This window comes from Ostrinia nubilalis, chromosome 3, assembly GCF_963855985.1.
Source record: "Ostrinia nubilalis chromosome 3, ilOstNubi1.1, whole genome shotgun sequence".
Classification (NCBI taxonomy): domain Eukaryota; kingdom Metazoa; phylum Arthropoda; class Insecta; order Lepidoptera; family Crambidae; genus Ostrinia; species Ostrinia nubilalis.
In genome coordinates, this window is record NC_087090.1 from 12485966 (window position 1) to 12507084 (window position 21119).

Here is a 21119-nt window from a genome sequence, read left to right on the forward strand (position 1 = left end):
CCAAAATTGCTGCATGTTTCCAGATGAAAGATAGGCTTACACAGTTGCTAGATGTCAATGACCGCTCATACCCAAACCAAAATAAAACATTTGTTGTAAAAACGTGAGTTCTCAGATATTAAGCAAATTATTTTCCGTACTTCAATCGGAAGTAATAAATAAACAAGGCTCAATCAATTTGATGCGTGGTTGTGATCTTCCAAAACAATAGTGTAAATTGCATCAGGGCCCGTAAACAAAACAAAACTTAAACGAGCTCTTACTGATCTTAAGAACAATGCGCGTAAAAACTATAAGACATAAACGCACTGTTAAGTATCTAAAAATTTACAATGCGCGGAATTTTTTTGCTCGATTTGCGGGAAAGCTCGCCTCGTGCTGAAGCAGGTAGCGTGGGGTGGAAAATTAAGATCTACCACCCAGAGGTCACCTGTAGCTGGTCAGTAAAGTCATGATACGTGTCTGCCGCGTACGATCCCCCCATGCGCGCGCGCTCATCCCCGCTCCGGTGGCTATATAAGACAACGGCCAAACCTGCTGCGCGCTATTACAACAGTGCTTGTGTGATTTTTCCCGCCGTCATATTTATTTCATTCAACAAATAAAGGTAAGTGAACTACAACAATAGGGATGCAAAGGGATGATTTGGGACACAACCTTTAATGAGATCAATTAAGAAAACAATTAATTATTTTACAATTAAAAATAATAATTAAGAACAACATAATCTCTAATCATCTCATTGCGCAAAGTTAATTTGGAAAAGAGTTAAACAATAGCTTTTAAAATTCGAAATCTAATTAGGGGCGCCACCTGTCAAGTTGACAGACGTTGCGGCAACCGGCCCATTGAGCAAATCGCTCTCGTGGAGTCTGACACAAAAATTATAAAGTGTCAGTGCATGTGTGTCCTTCCAATATTTACGCACAAGTGTCGGTAGTGGATTACGACGAGCGTATGTGTGTCAAGACGGCTTGCGACATGTTGATGCTGAGATTATGACTGAGAGCCCTTTTCTATGGGGCGGTTTCAACACTTAATAGCTTCTGCCGAAGCCCGAAGGCATCGCTTCACCGAGTGATAGGCGCCACATTATTAACCTCACTTTTATCACAAGTTTCGATCGATATCGAATACCACGCAGCTGACGATCTTAGTTCCAAATCATTATTCAGAATTTATAACAACATCGTGTTTCTCAATTTTTTTGTTTCGAAGGCCGCTGACACCGGTCGCCTGAAAGTTTAAGTGAACACATGTAATAAGTTACTTCAACGCCAAACAATACTATGACAAAACAAACGTTAAACATACATACACCTACTTAAAACATTCGTTTTAAAGTTTTATCAAGCTAATTAATATTCTTATCGTAAGAGGAAAAATTCCAAAGTCTGTTTTTCGTGGAAATATCATATTTGAACAAATCAATCAATTTACATACTGGATCGCTAAGATCATATAAAATAGTAAACGGAAGATTTGCTTATTGCAAAACCCAGTTGATGGATAAAATGTTAATAACTTCAATAAAATAAGTAACATGGTTACTTCATAGTTCATAATCCATAAGTTTATAATCTATAAGTTCATAAGCTTAACGAAGTTTGCACAATATTTTGGTTCAGATAAATTGATTAATATGATAAATAACTATGATTAAATCATAAACATTTAACCTCTTGTAATATATGGCAGATTAACCTCCTAAATATAGATCGAAACGATATATTAAATGACATTTATAAATATGGAAATAGCTCGTTTACGAACTGTTCTAATGCCGGATTTGCGTATCGATGTAATTTATTATGGATAACATTAAAAAATTGACATAATCGGTATATTTTTTACTTATTATTCAAAGCTAAAATAATAGCTATCTACGCAGTTGTTGTTATATTCTTGAATTTTATTTATTTACTTAGTGGCTAAGTATCTAATTTTAACGATTAATATTAAAAGATGTAGGGTTTGACATGCTGACTGAGGCCACGTGTCAAAGTCAAAAATGTTCTTAGCCAATTTCAAAACTAGACCTGAAAGAAATTAACATAATGTCATTGTCGAAAATACCAAGAATGTGTAAAAAACAAGGTCGTTGAAGGTAAGTCATGTAATGTGCTTAACTTATGCATTTGGTTCAGGATGTCGTTTGTTCTCTTCTAACTACAAGAATTATTTCAGACACTATGAAAGACGTCTACATAATTATGATTAAAATGTAAACAAGACAGAAATATTATCTAATGCTGTAACACGGGTTCTTCTTTCAAACTCTATAGTTAGCCTTTAATTCCCTCTTTATTCTTCTTAATTACAATTTTAAAACTGTAGTAATGGGTCCATTTCGGCAATCAAACTTACGATACGTAATATAAGTTAGAATATTTTGATAGAAGGGAAATTAGATATCTCTACAAAGCAAGCAATAATGCTGATTTTTATCATATTAATTTACATTATTAATTGTTGTATTATGCTTATTTAATTATTATGCCATTACATAAGCAAAATCAATCACAGTCAAATCACTTACATCAAATGGCGTTGAAATCTTCAGAGCATTAAAACAGCATTCTCAATTAACACTGCAACATTTGTTTTATGTGGCAGTAAACCTTCGACACGTTAATTTTCCATTGTTTACAAGACAGCATGGTTTAAGCTGTAACCGTTTAATTGTACGATATTATTTTGGGATCTTGTTAATTGAGCCTTAAAGCGCAACGGTGTCAGAGAATGAAGAATTTGTCTAATGCTAACATAGCCAATAATAGAAATGCCTATGTATTAGTGAAATTACGAGTATTAAGTTAATTATTGGACTACGACTTCAAATATTTTGGAAATCGAATATTCTTTGGAAGTCTTAAGTCCTATTACAGAACAACTTCCAATCTCAGATTCTGTTCTTCTTTTATCGATCTAAATATTGAAAATAGAAATAATCAATGTATACTTAAACTGTATCAATTTTGATCTTCGTTCTGTAATAGGTACGAACCTTAGCGTATGTGAAAACTTTATTTTATTTTTAAGGGACTTTGGTCTTATTTCGACAAGCCAAACGCAATACATGTAATTAAAACAAATTCAAGTGGGATACTTAAGTGGATTTTATTACGCGATTGCGACTTGCTTTTCAATCTCTTCTTTTAAGATTTACCACACAGTTAATTGTTGTTGCACACACTGATATTGCCAGTTTATAGCTTATTTTCTTCTAGTAACTTTCAAGATTAGAAATTGCTTTATTTACGTATGTTTGTGAACGATTGTACATATAAATGGATACTATTTACATTAGTTGATTAGAATCTTATGTTTTGCACCCCTTGAAGGCTCTACTAGGCAGGGACTATTGCTTGCAAGAAGTTGCAAGCGAATGGAGTATCATTAATTTCGTTTTCACGGACAAAAAGTCGATCCCACGGTACGTTGCTGTTCTGGGCCACACAATTGTGTACCCATTGGTGCCCTGGGTTCTAGATATGTCTGCATTGTTCTCGCAATTTGATATGTTGGTAATTGGAAGGTCTTTATATGGGCCAGTCTTAATTGCGTTCGCGCTATTGAGAATTTTGTTCTTTATATGATGAAACTGCACATAAATCTACCAAAACTGTAGGTATTTGAATACTGAAGTACTTATTCTTCTTGTATGTATTTGCTTTACTAATCTTGTAGCTAGGAATTTAGTAGAGACAAATTAATGAAATGATGTCAACAGGACAAAAACACTGCGGTTCTTCTCCATAAAGACACTACAATATTTATATTTGTATGTGTCTGAAGTCTGAACTAAAATTATCAGAATACTTTTTATTTCAAAAGTTAATTAAATAGCCATTTGTTATTTACCGAACCGAACTTTATTACGATATCGTTGTCTTGGATCACTGCGTACTGGAACTTCTTGGGTAACACGTGTGCTTTTGGCAAATTAGTACTGATTTTATCTGGCCATATCTATACAATGTAACATTCGATTTTCGTGATCGTTTCGCTTAAGTGATGTAGTGCAATATAAATTTATCAGATCAAAATCTACAAAGAATGTTATATTAAGTTAATGCAATAAGTTTGTTGATGTTATCTTATTTAGGCATCTTTCAGAAAACACTAAAATATAAAACGAGGTTGAAATTGAAGTCACTTCATATGACTTTATAAGAATTTCTCAAATCAATATTATAATAACTAATTCATTAGAAAAAAGTAACATAACATACTTTAATTTATTGACTTAGTTAAAATCATTAGCAGAAATAAAGCCTGTACAAGACCTAATTTTGATTGTCATGCATTGATGGTCGGTCATATTAATAATTAATTCTCTAAAGTTCATGAAGTAAAACATATCTTTTAAAATAAACAAATCGTATACGTATATTCCTATGCAAGTCGTTCAAATATATCAAACAAATGGAATTTTAAGGCTTTAAAATACACATATAAATCATGCTTAGTATGTTTTATAGACGTAGATAAATGAGCTTGCATTGTAGACTACTTAGATTAGAGTTCTTAATAACATCTTCATGTTCGCTTTGTGTCGGCGCTTCCAGAACAAATACACTTTTTGACACTGACTAATAGTAGTAAAAACAATTTTGCGGCGTGTAATACACATATAAGAACAGAGTAGCAGAGTTTGACAATATCATTAAGTACAGTCCACGTCAAAATTTAATGCTAAACCTATTTTTAAACTCAACTTGTATTACGGAAAATTGCTTTTTCTTTGTAAAAATACTAGCTTTTCCCGCGTGAAATTCAGTTTGTTACAGATCTTTATAAAATTAATGATTTTTATGTGACTCTGATTAAGGAATATTATTGTAAAGTTTCATGAAAATCAGCTTAGAGCTTTCAAACTTTTGCATTTAATAATAATAATAATAATAACCCCGCAGGGCAGCTTTGTGGCGAGCTGTTGGTGAGTAGCGACACCACGGGGCCAGTTGTTAATCCGAGTGCTCCCGAGAGTCGGTCAAGACCCTCGTCTTCGGCTTGCCGAAGTGGAATCCGAGAGGGTCTGCAGGACTTTCACCTCTGGCTTGCCTTAACCGGCCGGCCAGAGTGGAGTCGCTAGAGCTATATGCTCCAGGGGTGGAAGTGTTAAAGGGCATAACGCCGCGAGTAACTTCGGAGAAAGCGCAGCACACTGGCAGACGCCAATGTTGCCCCTCAGTCCGGTCTTTACGACCCATGACGCCAGGGGGGGCCCATTTAGTCGCTGGCTAGTCACCGCCTGCCATTTTTTCAGTCAGAGACTATGAACCAGGCAGGTGTCCCGTAGTCTCCATCCATAGCCCAGTAACCAGTCCATCCATCCTTCATCCATAACCCTAGTCCATTCTCCAATAACTGCAATAGCTCCTGTGCACAGGCTGGGGATGGTCTCTGGCTACATCCCATGATATAGTCAGAGACTAGATCCAGTATGTGCACCACTTTCACTTTTGTCGATTATTTTGCGCTTAAAACGGCCTCTACGTGTTGGATCTGTATCCCCACGCAAGCCTTAAAAGGACCGGGCCACTTTTGACCCGTGAGCTCCAAAGCGTACAAACATAATAATAATAATAAATAATAAATCTTTGGACAATTTCACACAGCAACGCAATTTAATTTATAACATTAGTTCTATTTTACATAACTTTTGTATCTACTTATGTGAACTTTTACAACTCAAACTCTTTTTGTGGTTGATTGTTTAATTCTTTTTAACTGCTTGACCGATTGACCGCTATTATGAAATACGATTTCTCATCACATGAAAAAAGTTTGATCTTCAATATATGAGTGCATTCATTCATATTGCACCTGTGTGCCAAGGCTGTTTATTTTTAAGTTAGTTCATTTACAAAAATATAATTTCTTCCAAAACTTATTTCGTTAATCTCAGTTTTGTCAAAAGTTTCGAGTTATTAGAAGCGACTTATAGAGTAGACGATATGCCTAAAATATAAATGTAATTTAAATCTAAAATGTTTTTGGTTGATTAAAAAGCTATTATTTACTTATTATTTTCAGAACCTAAATGAAAACTTACAGAATCAAAAGTGTTTGTTGATAATTTAAGCCATCACGCGTATCACGAAAGACGTTGACTCGATTCTTACTCGTACATAGAAATAGATTCAAACCTGTAGCTTTTGATAAATTAATTCCAGTAGGTATTTGGAATGTTGGACTTGAATCTGTTCTTAACGTGTATTCACACTTTATTGTCAATTAATAATGACAAAAATTAACTTGTGCTGGGATAAAATTCGGCGCTGTTTTGAAAGGCGCGGACGCTGCGCGGGCGCCGGCCGCGGACAAATGTCGCGTTGCGCAACGGTTCAAGGCTACTACACCGATGTTTTATACGAAACGACATTCTTAAGAATACGCTTGTAAGACGAAGCAGGAACCGCGGATGTTATCGATGCTTCTTGATTTCGCAACCTCCCCGTGAATATTTTTTACATATTTACGATTTTATTTTTTGTTGTTATTTTCTATATAGGTATCTTTGTCTACTATAGGTACTTACTAAGGTATTTATACTCATGTAAAATTAACAAAGACGAGTTAAAATAAACTTTGAGACAATCCCAATAAAAATAATTATCATTTATAAACACTAGATGTCAATTATTTTAAGTAAACTATCATGTTAGTGTTACATTTAGCAATTTATCCGCGTAGCTCGTAGCAGACGCGTGCCAATAATCACATTTTTGTACTTAGTCGTATTTTTGTGCCATCAGAATTAAATCATTAATGGAAATGCTCTACCAAAAACAAAAATAAGAACACTTCTTTGCGTATGTTTGAAAAAAAAAATGACGTTAATAAAATTACAGAAAAAATCAATAGACGAAAATCAATTAATCGCGCGTTGATGTCTTTATCTCTACGTAGTTATGTCTATTGATTTTTCCTTGCTGTGCGCACACGCATGTATGAAAATTGCCTATTATTTTCTTACTAGGTACATTGTTTAAAAATCACTCTTATTACAACTACATAAGAAGCCAAAGTGTTTAGCTTGAAGTGCTGCTTGTACATGATACTTTAATATTACTACGAGGCTTGTTTAAGTACACGTCACTATATGATTATCGATATTTGCTCGAATGAGGTTAATTCACTTGTGCAAGGAAGATTAATCACCAAGTTCATAAAGGCTTTCCACATCAATAAAAGCCTTTTAGTGTAAGCTTGACATGTACGTAATGTATGTTTACTCATATGATCAAAGCTGGGTTTATTTAATTTTGCAATTTGTTATTTCTTTGCCTTGGTTTGGTGCAATTGTTGGAAAAGAAGCTAGTTTTTTATGTTTTCTGGTTTATATATTTCATTGTTCTTCGTTTATTCTTTCTTTGTGTTGGGTAAAAATCAAACGATTTCAAAGGAGTACCTTGCCATTGTCTTCTACGTTTTATAATCTAGCCGACCTATGAATAATTTATTTAAATATCTACAAAACAACACTGTTAATTAATTTTATTAGGAAACATTAACTGTCCTAAATTCCTTACACTAAGGTGTTGCCGTTTTATTTGGCCCTTAACCTGTGTAGGTTCGACAAGCTTGTGTAAATAGGTGCAGTGTGCAATCAATTGACGTTTTCAAGATAAGAAGTTAATATTTTATTTTTTTATGTACCAGATCTACTAATTATTTGTTTGTGTCGTTCTTTACTGTGAGTGTCTCGCATTGTTTTAGGTGGTGATACTAACAAAAAAAAAACTCAATGAAGAATGGAATAAATAAATTATCACCGGGCAATATTCAAATTTCACTGTCCACCGTGTCTCGTTAAACACTCGACATTGGCGAAACCAGTGTGCTTCAAATACGCACCATTGAAGCCATTAAACAGAATAATAATAATAATATTTTATTTAAATTCTCTCAACTAACACATAAACCACAAGCTTTTATTAATTTGGGAATAACGGATAACCATAAAAATTGTATCTATTCGATACGCCTTTTCAAGCCGAGAGTGAATAGGCACTTACAGGGCAGATATGCACCATCCTAAACTACATCTCACTTAACATCAGGTGCGATTGCGGTCAAATACCTGCCTTGTCTTGCATAAAAATAACATACATTTTATTTAGTTGATTATTTCGTTATATCAAAAAGTTTTGCGATACTAATTCGGGACAAGCACTAATTGTTGCATTAGATTCTAATAATAATGTCATGTGTCAACTAGCGAACTAGTGGCCTAGTGCTGTAACAATCATTTCACAAACCGGTCAATTTTGATTGCTCAGTTTAATCACTTAAGTTGGCCAATACTTACTAATTACGAGATCCCTCATTCGCATGCACTGCCTCAACTTTGACTCTTGGCTTGGAATGATGGAATGATTAGTGTAAAGGCGACGACACACATGCCAGTAATTGGTACACTTGCATACCAGCTTCTTGCACGTTTTACCAACGTGCGAAGTGTAAATATAGGGTACGTTATTTCTTGCCTGTATCTGCAAAGCGAGTAAATTGAATAATTATTATTGATAAGATTGCTATCATGTACCTTAATTTCGAGTCTCCGATATTTCGGCACTGTTGCAAACGCCATGATCACGGAGTAACTGAGGAACTGACGGGTGAGATTAGTGACCATGAAAGTTTATTATATTAGGTTGAAAAATATTTGATTTCAAACTTTTTTAAGTGGAAACAAGGAAGCCAATTGCAGGAAAATAAATCCTCATTGGGTCAGTTACTTGCACATGTCGTTATCGCTTTAAAGCTTCTTTTGTTTAACTTTCGTGTGTATCGCCGCCTTAAGTGCATGTCATTTAAATTCATCCGATGAAGATTATGACGAAAGCTCTTGCAGGGACATTTGAATGCGGGCCTGCCCCTGCGCATTGTTTATGCGGCCCGTGCCTCCTGTCATTTAAGTGAAACTTTATTTGACCCCACGTAACTTTGTTTCGCGACAGCCTTCGCTTTGAATATAATTCACTTCCGCACTTTGTCATGCAAATAATGGCAAGATGTTTTTAGATCAAACGTTCTACATACGGTCTGATACGACGTAATCTAAACGTGTATGTTAACCAGCTAAACTTAGGCAACTTAAGAGACTAGAGTTAATGTTCATTGGCGATTAATGATATCATCCTTAGGGTCTATTCTATTTTGATCACCTGGCTTTGATCACCCAGGTGGTCAAAGTGGACTCCAAGCGACAATTTGGTGTCCTTTGATCCATGGATAAGATGACCTGGGTGATCAAAGTGGAATAGACCATCCTGAGTAGGCTTAGCTTCAGCTATAAAATATGCATACTTATTATCGTTTTAATAATGGAACACTGAAGTCTAAGTATTTTTATTTCATGATTATGATTATGTTGTTCTTAATGACGCGACTTCATGATCATTGAAGCCATTAGGAACTATTTAAGTGACGGGTCGCCGAATCCCAATTCACTTCAGGCCTTTACAACCAGGATGCTTTTAAAGTTGTAGTCATAATGGTATCATAAGGAAAATTTTAAACCTAAACATTAGTAATCATGACCACACTTCTCAGTGGTTCCAAAATAAAAGTAGATTCTTCGTCAAAGATCGAACTTCGCGTACGGGCTTCCTACCTATTCAAAGTTTGGTTACTTCATGTCAATATTATTTCATATTCGTGCGTATAGTGTACATACGATTAAGAAATACTTATGTAAGTAAGCTCATAAATATACACGGATTTCCATTGAACGTATGTTATCCAAACTGTTTGTTGTCCTTGGGCATTTGAAGAAGACGCTAATTCGAATCCGGCGCAGGGTCGTAGCAAGTTCAATGTTATAACGATTATAAAACAATTTTGATGCGCGTGACAAACGAAACCTCTACTTCGACCTCGAGACTGAGGACCTGCTTTAAAAATCTTATACCAATAAGTAGCTTGGAAACGGATGCGGTATAAAAACCTAATTTGGTCGTGATAATCTTCACTAAAATAAAAAAACGAGACCTCAATTTATTTAAATTTTTGTTATCAGATTTTTTAAACTGAGACATTGAGATCTTATTAGTAAGCGATAAGAATCTAGTAGTGTTTTAACGGTATCTTTATTTTTATCTTTATCTATGACTTCATAGGTTGCCACATCTCTAGTGACACGCAAAATAAGCGGTTCGGTTCACGTGTCAAGTGTCGTAGTGAGGGTTGCCAGCCCATTGTTCGAGTGACTGCAACCTGTCTATCAGATTTGCAATAGATTATACTTTGGTTGTTTTTTGACACAGATATGAGGTATTTAAAGTGTACTTAATTCAAAAGCAATTATTTTAATATTATCGACACATCACAGAAGTGAAGAGCTTTTTGAAGCTTTTAAATTCGTATTCAAGTGCACAAACCTGGAGTTTGATAAGGATGACGGTATACGTTTGTGATATGGTTGTTTCGGCATTTTTGTGAGGTGAGTCTACATTGTCGCCGGTGGAGCAGCCCTAGCGCCGGCGGTGGTGTTTGGCAAGGCGCAGGAGTGCAGGGCGATGCACGACCGCAGGATCGTGACCGGAGCGGCCGGCGAGGCCGGTTGCACAACCCGACACATTATGCCTCGCACTAAATTCGCGAGTGTCCCAATCGCGAAGAATACCATTCAACTAGTCCGCCATTGTTGTACCACCGGCACCGGCCTCCGACCTGCCAAACGTCTCTAGAAGGCTATCCACATGTTTCAAACAGACCCCAGTCGTATTTGCGTGTCCACCACCGGATACCTCATCCTTGACGTGCAATAAATTACACATTTTATAATATAAACTATTATCTATAAGATAACTACATACTTAATGCGTGTTCAGTGAGAATTCCAATCAATTTATCGCGCACTTATGAGGCAATAGAGAATTTTATGATTCTATCACGCAAGTAATTGAGGAGGAATCTCATCCAGCAGCTTCGCATTGCTTGTTGATTATTGTTAGCTTAGATGTTATGTGCATAATTACATTCGTAATAATCAAGTAAATAAGCTCGGAATCCAGTGCACATATCTAGTATGTGTTACCTTGTTTGACCGATCTTGTGTGAACTTGACTACGCAAAGCTTTTAAGTCCGAAGCACCTGAAACGTAAACTTAATAAAAAGGAAACACGTGAGCTAGTCGCTAATTGCCATATTCGGCCGAGGAAGTTAATTAGCGTCAACCCTGAGCCTGCACGATGCATCTCGCCATAAACCGATCGTGATGACGCGTCACCTTATTCTTTATTGATGATGTGGGATCGCAATTATCCGCTTACGGTCATACCATCAGTTAAGAGATGTACACATGCGTGTCAAGGTTAAGCCGTATCATATGCCGCGCTGCGTGATCCTAGCTCCGCGCGGCGACCGAACGTTTCCGGGTACTATTCTACGACATTATTCATATCAAGTTTTTACCTCATCTGAGATCGCGGATGCGAGAGTGAATCGCACGTTTTTTACTGCTGCAAATGTTTATTGATCCATACCAAATGAGATTAGCCAAGGTTGGGTAAATTAAGAAAGTAATTCGAGTGGTGTATACCTACATTACTGCGGGTAGTGTCATGATCATGTGACACAGTTTTACGGTTATTAGGTCGTGCATTTCTTTCGTTGGTCGCCCGGGGCACGGCCGGTCGGCAACACTCGTTTTTACGTAACGATACAGTTGACCAATGTGTCACCGGCCTAGCACGCCGCGACGGACATCTCGAAAACAATCGAAACTTTTGTTTGCCGCCACTTGTCAGTGACATCACTCAATGTTTGTAAAGCCGTATATTTTCTGTCATTTACATACACGAAGCAGTAGGTATACAGGAAATGCATTTATATGCTCCATTAAATCGTATGTTGTTATTACAGAAAAGGAATTATTGCTTAACTTTGGCGTGTCTGGTTCACCCAGACGCACGCGTGGGCGACGGAATTTTAAGAGGTGTTGCATACTGTAGCAGCCTTTTTTGGTAAAATTTGTAATAATTCGTAGATGTGACATAATAAATTCCCTCCTAAATCATACCGTTACATAATGCCATTCATTGATTTGTAAACATCCTCAATCATGTTCGTCATAGCAATAACTACAAATCTGACATTAAAAACATCACATAACAAGCAACCTGTCTCTTGATCGACATCAAAACCTGAAACAAAAATATCTTGCTCTATTAATAAATTAAAAAAGTATTGTGTATGTATGTATTAAGTATTTGAGAGAACAATGAAGGATTGATGTTTAAATTCGAGCCTTTACTCAGTCGTGAGACGAACATGGTGTTTCATCATGCTTTAGGTTTCTCAAATAAATTAGCCACTCTTTGGCATTTTGCTAACGCGCAAAGAGATTAGCTACAAATACTCGAGTCGTGGTACTAATTTGAAACTTTATCTTAGTGTTTTTAGTAAAATTCCAACAATAATATAATAGAAAATAAGACAGAAAAGTAAATACTCTACCTGTTGAAAAATCAATTTGTTTTACAAATCAACGCTATGTTGCAATCTTATTTTTAACTTCAAATGATTATACTGTTATCTAATGGTGGCCATACACGTTAGGGTTTGCATGATGGTTACGACCGTACATGCTTAACTGACAGGTATAACCGAGTTATCTATAGCACATACACGTTAGGGTTTGCATGTACAATCTAAATTTATTTAACTCAAAGGTGACTGACTGACTGACATAGTGATCTATCAACGCACAGCCCAAACCTAGCAGTAACATTAAGATTTCTTGCAACAGGGAGAACACATGAGTGTCTTAAATATTCACCACCATTCACTGCCAGAAACTATAGGAGACTGAGAGAAAACTGTGCATTCAAGCATGAGCGGGCGCACACACGCTCGGTTATGCATGTGCGCAAACATAACCGAGCGGCAAAAATATCTTTTTTGATATTCGTTAGGTTGCATGTACACGCACCAATAACTGTACAGTTTTATAACATACACGCTAGGGTTTGCATGTCGGTTAAGCATGTACGGTCAAAACCATCATGCAAACCCTAACGTGTATGGGCACCATAAGACATTAAGGGCAACTTTGAGTGGCAAAACAACAGGTAGTAAGGAGGTAACTATGTAAAATATGTAAATGAATATAAAGTTGTAGAATCACACTTATTTCTGCAATGCACGGCCACGTCCTGTCTAGCGCAGATAACATGTTGCAACTACGATCCAAAGGCAAAGTATAAATACCTAGAATACAGTATCATTTGTAGCAAGATAAAATCTAAATTAAGTCGTAATGGTAAGGCATAATATTACCTGAACCTGGTTAAACTTTTCCCACTTGATGATTTTTGTCCATCCCATCACCTAAAGTTTGATATCGCATTCTCTATTTGGTCAGATATTTTTAGCTAATCCACTCGCGACATACATATTCTTTAACATGCTAAAATTGATTTCAAATAATTTTCATTGAATAAACAGATGGTTGCAGATCCCTTCTAGTTCGGATCTTACACTAAAACCAGTCGAATAAATTAGTAAATAATTATAGTTATTTTTTAAATATCATAGAGCTAATGTCATCGTCATCAACGACCATTCATTTGTTTTAGTAATTAAGTTTTTCAATTCGTAGAAAAACAAGCCAGTATTGTTATTGTATCAAAGCAACTGCCGCAAATATGATGAAAAAAAAACTTGTTTCTTTTTCGGTTGCCAATGACATTTTGAATTTGGAATCATTACATTTAAAAAGACGCTGCTTTCTGTGTCGATTGCCAATGGCGTTTTGAATTTGGAATCATTTATTTTTCTTTTTATTCCAGACTAGCTGACCCGGCGAACTTTGTTCCGCCTTAATGGCAATAAATAAGCAGACTTTTTTTTAATTTCGAACGGGATAAAAAGTATCCTATGTCCTTCTCCTGGGTCTAAACTACCTCCCTGACAATTTTCAGCTAAATCGGTTCAGCCGTTCTTGAGTTATAAGTGGTGTAACTAACACGACTTTCTTTTATATATATAGATGCACACGTGGCTGGTGGTAGCGTGCGCAGCGGTGCTAGCGACGCTCGCGGCTGCGCAGAAGCCTGGCCGGTTCCTCTCGCTGCCCGTGCCCCAGAAATGCGCTAACAGTAAGTCTTACTATAGTTTCAAATGTCTTAGGCTTGCACCACCTAACTTTAACCGTAACTACAACGATAACCGGTGCTTTTTGTATGGAGTTTGACATACTTGTGACGTTTGTTTTTGTTACCGCTAAGTAAGTACATGGTGGAACTGAACCTTAAACCTTCAGTCCATCACAAGCTGCAGCTTCTGTAACGCAAATTGTTTTAAAAAAGTGTAACGTCCAAAAATGTATGCAACAGTATTTACAACAGTCTGTACTACGAAAGCTCTGCTCCTAGATTTTGAAATAAAATCAAAAACGATCAATTTTTATTTGTTATCACCCTATTTAAAAACAAGTAACAAATATTTTTTAAATGGTCTATTTGAGCGAATAGCGATTATAACTACTCGTGGAACTTTCGTAGCGTTCGTAGCAGTTTGCGGTCTATCTCTACAATGTAGACACATTTCTTTACTTAACTTCGTGGGTAACTACTTACTTGTTTCTAACTTTTTACCTCGATACCTACATACCTTTAATAGACTTACTGGGAATGATATTATTTAAGACGCTTTTAGGGTAGTTTCAGGTGGTAACGTTTTAAAAGAAACTTTAAAAGCTGCTGATTATATTAATTGGAAATAATTGCAATTAAAATTTGCATTTTACGATTAATACAATTAATTAGCTATAAATTCAACTATAGACTGTCTTAATTGATCTCTACGCTAAAAATATGTCGCAGGTATCGAATCATAAAGATTTTCGTAAAACAAGTTGATAGACACGTTAGTACAATTTATTGAGCTGTATAAAACTTTAAATGAGCATCTATTTTAAAACTGGTTTTGATTAATTAATATAAGAACAATCTAGTACGATGTAATGCAAAACATTAATGATCATGACTAAAAAAGCTTATATTTCTACTATTATTTGTTTCTAAAGAGCATCAAAACTCGTTCCTGTCCAAAATGTGACAAAAAATGTAATAATCGGTGCATACAAATATGTACAGTCGATAGCATATCAACCTACCACAATTGATTTGAAATATCCTACTTATTATTTTTAAAAACCGTCATTTTGTGAAAACTATACTATACCTACATGTAAAAAAATATTCTACATATTTATTATAGATTGTATTTAATAAATATTTGTGTTATCGTCATAAGTACGAGTCAAAGCTTTTTATAAACTTAATTAAATAAAAAAGCAAAATATGTAGGTAGGTAGTACTATCAGTACTATTCCCTCTACACGATTATAATAGAAACGCGGTGTTAACAAATTTAAAAAAAAAGTCTTATTTATACTTGACAGATAAGGAATGATATAAAATTAACAGATTAATGATTAACAGACAATACCGGTTCAACCTTGAACCTTCATTTAGCTAGTCAATAACCTGTGGCCTCAGAGATTTTATAGAAACTGGCTTTTTAACATACATCACAGATACACTAATAAAATAAATACAGGCTGCTCAATAAAGTTAATTCAATAATTTGACAGTCTTTAACTTGACTCTACCAATGAATTGACATGTATTTTATTATTCTGCCAAAACGGGAATTCCCTACAGTTTTCAAAAATTATGGACTAAATGTCCCTTTCTTAACTTAACTTAATGAAAAAAATAAAATGTTATCGGCCTATGATCGCGCCAGCGATGGCGATCTGCACGCTTCGGTTTGGTTGAAGCTTATACAATCTATTTGAAATTAATACGTCAGTCCTATTACAAGATGAATATAAGAAAAAATCATGAAAACCATGAAACATTTGATATTACGTCGTAAAAGATCTGAGGTGGAATTGTGTAAAGCAATCGTTATCATTTGACAGTTCATAACGTACGATAAAGTCAGTTAAACAAAGCATTTGACAGAATAATCGTACGTTATGAACTGTCAAATGATAACGATTGCTTTACACAATTCCACCTCAGATTTTAACCAATGTTAAAATCATGCTGTATATGTCGCCTGGCGGATGCTGTTATAATAACGTTGATATTATTCATGTATTCAAAGGCAATATAAAAAAAACGCGAATATTAATCATTTAAAGTATAATCTGGTTTATTTCTGCATTTAATTACGCACAATATGGATCCCATCTTCAATAACGAACAAAGTAACTCAATGACGACATGCTCGTAGTATTTACATTAGGTAAGTTATGATTACTTTGTGATTTATGTTTTATGGAAATTAATTTATGCAGTGATACACAGCAATAAGTTATAAAACCATTCTACACGTCAGCCTTCCTAGTGATAACATGTCAGCAGCTGTTATTTATTACGATCCTAAACGTATACAAAATAGTATAGGTATCACCAGCTAAAAGTAATTAAAAATGTTTTTTTATTTCATGGCCTAAACCTCTTTAATACAATTTCTTGGAATGAGGGCTATCGTTTTAGCGCTCACCAGTTAGCGCCACTGTAGAGTACGGTCCTGTCACTTGCTAGTAGTGAAGACAGTGGCGCCAACTTGTGAGCGCTAAAGTGGTAGGAGGACTATCGTATTTGCACTCATCAAGATGGCGCCACTGTAGAGTAAGGTCCTGTCAATCGCCAGGGGTGCCAACTGTTAAGTATAAAAACGATAGCCCTCATTGAAAATCTAACCAGCAAAGAAAAGTTAAAGGTTAGTTCCAAAAAGTTCTTACCACTGGCTGGTTTCAATGGTCATTTAGAAAAAAAAGTAGAGCGATCATGGGTCGTTGGCCTCGCAAGGTCACGGTCGCGCTCGAGGACGCCGCCGCGCCCGCCCCGCACCCCGCGCCCTGCCCGGGGAAAGTGAACATTACGTAACAGCCTGCGGTTTTCCCTGAAGAATTCGCGGCAGACATTGTCACAAGACTCACTTGCAAACAACTAAAAAATAACTTGAACCCACAATAATAAACCGCGAACAGTGACTTTGATTAAAGTGACATCAACAACAGCAGTGACATCTTTTAGTAATAAATACTTTTTTAAATTTTTTTTTCGGAAAGTTTTGAACACTTCGAAATTTCCAACGCAGTTAATCATCTTAAGCCTAGGCGCAGACCATCGATTTTTCGTCGGCCGATAATTTAGTCGGGCTGTTGATCAGTATGGGCATGTATGGAAGTGGCACATTTTTTTTTTTTTTTTTTTTTTTTTATTTGTGTTGAGCGGCTATTCTAGTTCAATAAAGTCCTAGTATCACTGCGACCGTTATCGATCTATTGTGATCGCCGCTGTTTTCCTTACAGTTCGCCTCCGAGTCCTGCATCCATTAGGAAGTGCAGTATCTTTTGGGGGGCGATATGTTTTACATCTTGTGGGCTTAGGATGTGTTTGCCCAGGTGTAAGCTCCGCTTGCGCATCAGAGGTCCGCAGTCCGTGAGCATGTGTAGTGGCGTTTCATCTGCCTCTTGGCACATCCTGCACGTTCTTGTTTCGGACAGTCCCAGTGGACAAGTGCTTGTTTAAGCTGCAGTGTCCAGTGAGGGCTCGAACTAAGATGCGCATTTTGGTCCTACTCAGTCCTATGATCTGCTTAGAGCTTTTTCGATCATAGGCTTTTATGAGAGCTTTGGAATGAGTTAATCCTGGCGTGTCTGACCATGCCATAAAGGATTTGTTTAAATAGATGTTCTCCAGGGTCATTCGAGCGAGACTTTTGGGAACACCACAAAAGGGTTCTGGACCATATTGTGTTCCCTCCGCTCCCGCTCTGGCTAGTTCGTCGGCATTTTCATTGCCCTCGATTCCCGCATGACCTGGAACCCATCTCAGCGTTACTCTGTTTCGTTCTCCTAGAGTATTTAGTCGACTCATGCAGTTTTCTACCAACTTTGAGGTGATTAAGTTGGAGTTTAAGGCCAGCAGCGCGGCCTGACTGTCTGAGTTAATGTAAATTATGTGGTTGGCATAATTTTTTCGCAGGTTAGCTTCCGCACATTCAATAATGGCGTAGACTTCTGCCTGAAAGATAGAGGCAAATTTGCCCAGGCTTTGAGATAGCCTAAGCTTCGGCTGCTCTCCATACACGCCAAAGCCTACGTTAGGGCCCATTTTTGACCCATCAGTAAACCATATAAGGCTGCCCTTCTCACAGGTGACTTGCTTGTTCAGCCAGTCCTCCCTGTGTGGTATTTCCACTTTGTAGTTCTTTTGGAAGCTACAGCTTGGAACCATGATGTCAGAAGTCATGCAAAGAGTAGGTGTGCTCTTTATAGCCTCCAGTAATGTTCTCATTCTCTGGGATATGCAATGGAAGCCCCCCTGAGCGTCTATCCTGTAGGCACTTGCCTCCGCCTCCTTAGCAATGTGCATACTTAGGGGCGTTAGGCACAGTAGTGCGTTCAGGGCCGCCCCAGGTGCGGTTGACATTGCCCCAGTTGCCATGAGACAGGCAAGCCTTTGCAGACTACCTAGTTTAACTGTTACTGTCTTTTGGCTGGTTTTGTGATACCACACTACAGAGGCGTACGATATAGTCGGCCTCACGATAGTGGTATACAGCCATAAGACAGATCGGGGATTCAAGCCCCAATTGTTGCCCATCATGCGGCTACAGGAGCCTAAGGCAATTTTTGCCTTTTGTATGATGTTATTAAGGTGAGTATTCCATGTTAGTTTCTGGTCGATAGTGACGCCCAGATATTTGACTTCCGTGGAAAACTCGATCTCTTTTCCATTTAGAGAGGGTTTGACTAGTTTGTTCAACTGTCTACGCCTGGTAAATGGAATAATGACAGTTTTATCAGCGTTAACTGATAAACTGTTTCTTTTGCACCACCCACCTATGGTGTTTAGCGCTCTTTGCATTATGGAAGATATTGTACTTTGGCAGAAGCCCCTTACTATGACAACAAGGTCGTCAGCGTACCCTTGAGTGTCAATGTTGAGGTCGGCCATTTTATACAGTAGTGTATCAACCGCCAGAGTCCAGAGAAGGGGCGAAAGCACGCCCCCTTGCGGGCATCCTCTGGTGGTTGTAACTTCCATAGTGGTTTGAAGCAGAGATACCTTAGCTCTCCTGTTGGAGAGCATCGACTCCACCCATCTCGTGGTCGTCAGGTCAAGGCTTTTTGCAACCAGACCTTCGACCAGCAGTGTAGTAGGAGTGTTGTCAAAAGCTCCCTCTATGTCTAGAAATGCGCAAAGCGCGATTTCCTTGTCTTCCAGTGCCTTTTCGACCCTGTCAATCAGGCTGATCAGGGCTGTTTCCGTAGATTTACCTCTGCGGTAGGCATGCTGTGTGTGGTGAATAGGTTTCGTTTTTAGTGCTACGTCCCTAATATAGATGTCAATTACCTTTTCCATAACCTTCATAAGGAAGGATGAGAGGCTTATTGGCCTAAAGGACTTTGGCAAGGCGTAGTCCTTTCTGCCAGCCTTTGGAATGAATATGACTTTTACTGTGGTCCATCGTTCCGGTATATGTCCCCAGGCCAAGCTGGCTCTGAAGATTTTGACCAGATGTGGAGTGAGGATTTCCATCCCCTCCTTCAGTTGAGCAGGGAATATGTTGTCCTCGCCACACGCTTTATATGGTTTAAAGGAGCTGATGGCCCATTTTACCTGGTTGGGTCTTATGATTATAGCAGCCCTCCGCCAGTCGTCATTCTTCGGCCTGCGAAGGTTGCTATGTGTAGTCGCCGAGCAATTGCTGCCCACCGATCCAGGGAAGTGGGTTGCTGCCAGCAGCTCCAATGTGTCGTTTTCACATGAAGTGAAAGTTCCATCGGGTCTTTTCAGAAGCCCAATCTGCCTAACAGGAGTTTTGGAGATCATTTTTTGGAGTCTTGCTGCTCGAGGAAGACTTTCGACATCCTCGCACAGTTTCCTCCACGATGCTCTCTTTGCTTTCCTGATCTCAGTGTTATATTTGGTTAGAGCTTTCTTATATGTGTCCCATTCATGGGATTTTTTAGCTCTATTAAAGAGTCTCCTGGTTTCTTCTCGTAGCTTTTGCAGCTTAGAGTTCCACCATGAGACTTTACTTGTGGATGCTTTGGTTTTCACAGGGCAGCTGTCCTCGTAGGCTTTGGTTATTCCTACTGTGACTACCTCCACTGCTAATTCCAAGCACTCCACAGTTCTGATGATTTTTGGGATCACATCAAGGTTGGTTTTTAACTGGTCCCTGAAATGGTCCCAGTCAGTAGCCCTTGGATCCCTGTAGGTTTCGATTCGCCTTGGCAGCGATGCTTCCAGGTTAAATCGAATGTGTCGGTGATCTGACATAGAGTTTTCATTACTTACCTGCCAGTCGATGACGTGCCTGGCTAAGGCATTCGTTGCGAAAGTTATGTCAAGAACTTCTTGTCTGTTACACGTTACAAAGGTCGGTGTGCATCCTAGGTTAAGTGTATGCAGATTGTTAGATAGAAGGAAGTCATAAAGTAACTCACCTCTTTTGTTGATGTCGGTGCTCCCCCACGAGGTATGGTGGGCATTGGCATCGCATCCCACAAGCAGGTCGGCGTTGTGTCTTTGTGTGCACATTACACCGATGCGATTTGGTCGATTCTTCATACAAACTAAAATCGGACCCAACTATCGGCCAACTAGAAATCGGTGGTCTGCGCCTAGTCTAAACATAATAAACTTTAAACGTCGAAAAAGATTTAAATAGCTCGGATCGTTGTTCGGATGGAATATTTTGAACCCAACAAGAGCCGGTTTATCGAAGAGAAAAACAAATGAAAATTTTCTCTACAACAACCGTTTTCATTCTAGTTTTTCCTTTCGATACTTTCTTGTGCTTTACTGGCACGAAATAAATTTTAAATAAAAAATAATCGCATCAAAGGTGAACCATTGTAAAATTAAGATGATTCAGTTGAATCGTCACGGCTAGCTGGTTTTGTAGGTTAGGCTGGGTATTTAGACTTTTGACGAAAGAACCAAAGATGATAAAGATAGAGTTTAACGCAATCATGCAATAGTCATTGCCATGTATGAAAGTATCTGACTCTACATCCTGGGAAAATAATCATACTTTTTTTTCAAGTTAGTAGTGTCAA

General features: G+C 37.6%; 1 protein-coding gene across 1 annotated transcript in view; it reads left to right on the forward strand.

The window, feature by feature from the left end:
* Positions 1-502: 502 nt before the first annotated feature.
* The window catches only part of LOC135087970 (uncharacterized), a 36139-nt gene continuing 15522 nt past the window's right edge, over positions 503-21119 (forward strand). The window contains exons 1-2 of the mRNA XM_063982838.1: positions 503-607; positions 14010-14118. Of these exons, the coding sequence (XP_063838908.1) occupies positions 14010-14118 (109 nt within the window). The 5' untranslated portion in view covers positions 503-607. The remainder of the gene's footprint in view (positions 608-14009; positions 14119-21119) is intronic.